Source organism: Atractosteus spatula, chromosome 5 (assembly GCF_055471065.1).
Source record: "Atractosteus spatula isolate fAtrSpa1 chromosome 5, fAtrSpa1.hap1, whole genome shotgun sequence".
In the NCBI taxonomy this organism is placed as follows: Eukaryota; Metazoa; Chordata; class Actinopteri; order Semionotiformes; family Lepisosteidae; genus Atractosteus; species Atractosteus spatula.
In genome coordinates this window covers 1,043,391-1,049,691 of record NC_142710.1, presented here as the reverse complement: position 1 = coordinate 1,049,691, position 6,301 = coordinate 1,043,391, and the positions used below count along the sequence as shown (strand labels likewise).

Here is a 6,301-nt window from a genome sequence, read left to right as displayed (position 1 = left end):
GTTACTAATAATATTACTAATGCTGTTTATCTTAATAATAGTAATATACTACTACTACTAATAAATTAATTATAACTCCAATGGCAATACTAATAGTACTACTAGCAGGGAGCTGCGTCTGCAGAGGAACAAGTACAGGTTTATTCCTGCTGCAATGAGAAGAAAGGAAACTTCACTTGTTCCTAATAATACTGCTGTTACTAACGTGTGCTATGAATAGCACTGCTAGCCACTGCTCTGCGCTCATGTCAGTGTGCCTGCTGTTGAAGGGGGGCAGGAAGTTATGTCATCACGGATGTTGCTGCTGAGAGGAGTGTCACTGGTTCAGTCAGGCAGATGACACAAGGGAATTCTCTCACACCAGCTCTCCCTCCCCACCCGCTGAGCGCACCACCCCGAACACATCAGGGACAGGCCTGCTGAGAGAGAGAGACAGGCACACTGAGAGACAGACAGGTTTCTAAGAGAGTAACAGCGTCTGTGTTTTGGCAGCTTGCTGTCCTGCTGGTGCCCATGCCCCTGGCCTGGGCCTGGCCTTGCCTGTCCTGCATGGACAACTGCACTGACAGCAACATCAACAGGAGCCTGCTCACAGCCTGGGACCAGCTGCCCTCCGGGGACACACACAGCCGCTCCCTGGCCCCCTGGGAGTACAGGCGAGTGTCTGAGCAACTGTGTGTGTGTGTGGGTCTGTCTCTGTCTCTGTGTCTGTGTGTGTCTGTCTCTCTGTCTGTGTGTCTGTCTCTCTGTCTTTGTGTGTCTGTCTCTGTGTGTGTCTGTGTGTCTGTCTCTGTGTCTGTGTGTGTCTGTGTGTCTGTCTCTGTGTCTGTGTGTGTGTCTGTCTCTCTGTCTGTGTGTGTCTGTCTCTGTGTGTCTGTGTGTGTGTGTGTGTGTGTGTGTGTGTGTGTGTGTGTGTGTGTGTGTCTCTGTGTCTGTGTGTGTCTGTCTCTGTGTCTGTGTCTGTGTCTGTGTGTTTGTCTCTGTGTCTGTGTGTGTGTGTCTGTCTCTCTGTCTGTGTGTGTCTGTCTCTGTCTCTGTCTCTGTGTCTGTGTGTGTGTGTGTGTGTGTGTGTGTGTGTGTGTGTGTGTGTGTGTGTGTGTGTCTGTCTCCCTGTCTGTGTGTGTCTGTGTCTGTCTCTGTGTCTGTGTGTGTCTGTCTCTGTGTCTGTGTCTGTCTGTCTCTGTGTCTGTGTCTGTGTGTGTTTGTCTCTGTGTGTGTCTGTGTGTCTGTCTCTGTGTCTGTGTGTATGTGTCTGTCTCTCTGTCTGTGTGTGTCTGTCTCTGTGTCTGTGTCTGTCTCTGTGTCTGTGTCTGTCTCTGTGTCTGTGTCTGTGTCTGTGTGTCTGTCTCTGTGTCTGTGTCTGTGTGTGTCTGTCTCTGTCTCTGTCTCTGTCTCTGTGTCTGTGTGTCTGTGTGTGTGTGTCTGTGTGTCTGTGTCTGTGTGTGTGTGTGTGTGTGTGTGTGTCTGTCTCCCTGTCTGTGTGTGTCTGTGTCTGTCTCTGTCTGTGTGTGTCTGTCTCTGTGTCTGTGTGTGTCTGTCTCTGTCTCTGTGTGTCTCTGTCTCTCTCTCTGCATCTTTGGTGTCTGTGTGTCTGTGTGTATTTGTTTCTGTCTCTGTCTCTGTGTGTCTCTGTGGGCACCTGTCTGTCTATCTGTGTGTGAGCATGTCTGTCAGTCTCTGTCTTCCTCATAGTGTGCTGTGGTGCGTGTTGTGCATGTTGGGAGTGTTGTTTGTGTTGTGTGTTTATGCTGGATGTGTGTACATTGTGTGTTGGTGTGTGTCTCTATTGTTTACTGAGGCTGACAGGAATAGTGTCTCTTCCTCCTCTTATTTTCTCTCTTCCTTCTGTCTGTCCCTGTGTCTCCTCTCCCTCTCTCTCCCTCTGCCCTCTTTCTGTCTACCCCTGTGTCTCCTCTCCCTCTCTCTCCCTCTGCCCTCTTTCTGTCTACCCCTGTGTCTCCTCTCCCTCTGCCCTCTCTCTGTCTACCCCTGTGTCTCCTCTCCCTCTGCCCTCTCTCTGTCCATCCCTGTGTCTCCTCTCTCCCTGTCTTTCCCTTAATTCAATTCAAGGTGCTTTATTAGGATGACCGATGGGTACAATCAGTGTTGCCAAAGCACATAAAAATAATAAAATTAACATGGAACAAAACATAAAATAAAAGTAAAATAAAATCTAAAGACATATTACAGACATTTACAACAGAGACATATTATAAAATATTGACATATACTGTAGACAGAAGGAGCATTATTGGGAGACAGGCTCACTGTTCCTCAGGCTGTGACAGGAGATCACACACTGTATTATTATTATTGAGAGACAGGCTCACTGTCTGTTCCTCAGGCTGGGACAGGAGATCACACACTGTATTATTATTATTGAGAGACAGGCTCATTGTCTGTTCCTCAGGCTGTGACAGGAGATCACACACTGTATTATTATTATTGAGAGACAGACTCACTGTTCCTCAGGCTGTGACAGGAGATCACACACTGTATTATTACTATTGAGAGACAGGCTCACTGTCTGTTCCTCAGGCTGTGACAGGAGATCACACACTGTATTATTATTATTGAGAGACAGGCTCACTGTCTGTTCCTCAGGCTGTGACAGGAGATCACACACTGTATTATTACTATTGAGAGACAGGCTCACTGTCTGTTCCTCAGGCTGTGACGGGAGATCACACACTGTATTATTATTATTGAGAGACAGGCTCACTGTTCCTCAGGCTGTGACAGGAGATCACATACTGGGCTGCCAGTTCAACTGAGTTCCCTCCTCCTTCTCCCAGTAGGATTGGGACCCGTTGTGATTCTGGCAGGTGTGGGAACTCTGGGACTAGATTTCTGAGTTTAGGGAAGAATGTTTCTCTAATCCCAGAGTATCTGTCACAGTGCAGTAGGAAGTGCACCTCTGTCTCTATTTCTCCCCGCTGGCAGTGGGAGCACAGCCTGTCCTCTCTGGACAGCCAGGTCTGTCTGTGTCCAGTTTCTGTGTCCAGGCTGTGGTCACTGAGCCTGTCCTCTCTGGGCAGCCAGGTCTGTCTGTGTCCAGTGTCTGTGTCCAGGCTGTGGTCACTGAGCCTGTCCTCTCTGGACAGCCAGGTCTGCCTGTGTCCAGTTTCTGTGTCCAGGCTGTGGTCACCCTGTGTCTCCTCTCTCTCTGTGTCCCCTCTCTCCCTCCCCCCTCTCCCGCTTACCCCGTGTCTCCTCTCTAACCCGTGTCTCCTCTCTCTCTGTGTCTTCTCTCTGCCTCTTCCTCCCTCTCCCGCTCACCCTGTGTCTCCTCTCTCTCTGTGTCGCCTCTCTTCCTCCCCCCTCTCCCGCTCACCCCGTGTCTCCTCTTCTCTCTGCTCCAGGGTTGACATAGACAAGAACCGCTACCCCCCCCACATCCACATGGCCCACTGCCTGCACCAGCACTGCCTGGACCAGAGACGCAAAGGGAACACCAACCGCTTCATCAACGTGGTGGGGATCAGCTACTTCATGAGGGTCTACTACCGGCACCCCTGTGAGCACGGCGACTTCTTCTGGCTCAGCAGCGCCGCCCTGGAGGTCACCACCGGCTGCACCTGTGTTTTCAGTCAGTAGGCCCGGCCTCTTCCCCGGGCGCGAGGCGGGCTCGGGGCGACTAGCTGGAGACGGCACCCGTATTTATTCTTATTTATTCGTATTTATTCGTATTTATCACCACCGGCCGTGGTGTCGGTGTTGGGGAGAGTCGTTCAGCTGGGAGAGTACTTTCCCAGGTGTTCTGTGTAGTGTGTGTATAGTTACCGTGTAATGAAACAGACTACCTTTTAAAAGGCCATTTCCCCAGTGGCTTTTATTTAAAAATAAAATTTTATTTAAAGAAATCACCTCGCATGAGTCACTTGTCACTGTAACAGATTACTGTCTACACCTCCAGTCCCTCGCACTAATCACCTATCACTGTAACAGATTACTGTCTACACGTCCAGTCCCTCGCACTAATCACCTGTCACTGTCACGGATTCCTGTCTACACGTCCAGTCCCTCGCACGAGTCACCTGTCACTGTCACGGATTCCTGTCTACACGTCCAGTCCTTCGCACGAGTCACCTGTCACTGTAACGGATTCCTGTCTACACGTCCAGCCCCTCGCACGAGTCACCTGTCGCTGTCACGGATTCGTGTCTAAACGTCCAGTCCCTCGCACGAGTCACCTGTCACTGTAACGGATTCCTGTCTACACGTCCAGCCCCTCGCACGAGTCACCTGTCACTGTCATGGATTCCTGTCTACACGTCCAGCCCCTCGCACGAGTCACCTGTCACTGTCACGGATTCGTGTCTACACGTCCTGTCCCTCGCAGGAGTCCCCTGTCACTTTCACGGATTCCTGTCTACACGTCCTGTCCCTTACATGAGTCACCTGTCACTGTAACGGATTCGTGTCTACACGTCCAGTCCCTCGCACGAGTCACCTGTCACTGTAACGGATTCCTGTCTACACGTCCAGTCCCTCGCACGAGTCACCTGTCACTGTCATGGATTCCTGTCTACACGTCCAGCCCCTCGCACAAGTCACCTGTCACTTTCACGGATTCATGTCTACACGTCCTGTCCCTCGCAGGAGTCCCCTGTCACTTTCACGGATTCCTGTCTACACGTCCAGCCCCTTGCACAAGTCACATGTCACTGTCACGGATTCGTATCTACACGTCCTGTCCCTCGCACGAGTCACCTGTCACTTTCACGGATTCCTGTCTACACGTCCTGTCCCTTACATGAGTCACCTGTCACTGTAACGGATTCGTGTCTACACGTCCAGTCCCTCGCACGAGTCACCTGTCACTGTAACGGATTCCTGTCTACACGTCCAGTCCCTCGCACGAGTCACCTGTCACTGTCATGGATTCCTGTCTACACATCCAGCCCCTCGCACAAGTCACCTGTCACTTTCACGGATTCATGTCTACACGTCCTGTCCCTCGCAGGAGTCCCCTGTCACTTTCACGGATTCCTGTCTACACGTCCAGCCCCTTGCACAAGTCACATGTCACTGTCACGGATTCGTATCTACACGTCCTGTCCCTCGCACGAGTCACCTGTCACTGTAACGGATTCCTGTCTACATGTCCAGTCCCTCGCACGAGTCACCTGTCACTGTCACGGATTCGTGTCTACATGTCCTGTCCCTCGCACAAGTCACCTGTCACTGTAACGGATTCCTGTCTACACGTCCAGTCCCTCGCACGAGTCACCTGTCACTGTCACGGATTCGTGTCTACATGTCCTGTCCCTCGCACAAGTCACCTGTCACTGTCATGGATTCCTGTCTACACGTCCTGTCCCTCGCACGAGTCACCTGTCACTGTCACGGATTTCTGTCTACACGTCCAGTCCCTCGCACAAGAAATTAATTACTCGCTGCATGTCCTGACTGGTGGATTTCATCCAGCTGTGTCTGGAGAGAAGCCAGGGTATCGGCTTCAATAACATGGCTGGGCAGCTTGTTCCCCTCCCCCACCACCCTCTGTGTAAAGAAGAGCCTCCTGTCCTGACTGGAGGGTCTCACCCAGCTGTGTCTGGAGAGAAGCCAGGGTATCGGCTTCAACAACATGGCTGGGCAGCTTGTTCCCCACCCCCACCACCCTCTGTGTAAAGAAGAGCCTCCTGTACTGACTGGAGGAGATCATCCGGCTGTGTCTTGTATCAAGACGCTACAACTCTGCTAGTGCTGAGACACATGGAAAGTATTTATGGTTAATAATAATAATAATTACTATTATTATTGCTTACACTCATATAGCGCTTTTCTGGACACTCCACTCAAAGCGCTTTACAGGTAATGGGGATCCCCTCCACCCCCACCTTCTTTTCTGTTAAAAAGAAGCAGCAGGTTGATCCAGCCACGGTGCGACAGGGGGCGCTACAGGAGCTCTTTCTTGCCCCCTGCCATGAGACTCTACAACATGTCCGCTGTGTGTCTGGGCAGGGGCAACACTGACCTGTTTCGGGACTAAACTTGAACCCTCTGTTTACAGCTGGTATGGAAATGGATTTGTAATCTGTCTATAACTGTGCAATGTGTCTATGCTTGTGCAATAAGTTTGTGGATTGTGCAACATATCTTTTTTTGTATGTTCGGTACGATTACGTGGTCCTGTGCTGTGCTGTGCTGTGCTGTGGTGGTGTGTGTGTGTGTGTGTGTGTGTCCTGTGACGGGCTGGTGTGTCTGTGTGTGTGTGTGTGTGTGTGTGTGTGTGTGTGTGTGTGTGTGTGTGTCCTGTGACGGGCTGGTGTCCTGTCCAGGGTGTGTGTGTGTGTGT

At 51.1% G+C, this 6,301-nt stretch overlaps 1 protein-coding gene across 1 annotated transcript; it reads left to right on the top strand.

Moving 5' to 3' along the window:
* Nucleotides 1-326: 326 nt before the first annotated feature.
* On the top strand, nt 327-6,094 carry LOC148833252 (interleukin-17C-like). Its single transcript, XM_088916646.1, has 2 exons — nt 327-656; nt 3,363-6,094. The coding sequence occupies exons 1-2, from the start codon at nt 514-516 to the stop codon at nt 3,595-3,597; spliced, it is 378 nt and encodes a 125-aa protein (XP_088772772.1). The 5' UTR covers nt 327-513; the 3' UTR covers nt 3,598-6,094.
* Nucleotides 6,095-6,301: the final 207 nt, after the last annotated feature.

Excerpts from the sequence above, each read along its gene's own strand:
- LOC148833252 (XM_088916646.1), top strand. The coding sequence starts at position 514 with ATGCCCCTGGCCTGGGCCTGGCCTTGCCTGTCCTGCATGGACAACTGC. Across the intron at positions 657-3,362 it reads CTGGCCCCCTGGGAGTACAG|GGTTGACATAGACAAGAACC; the intron begins GCGAGTGTCTGA and ends TCTCTGCTCCAG.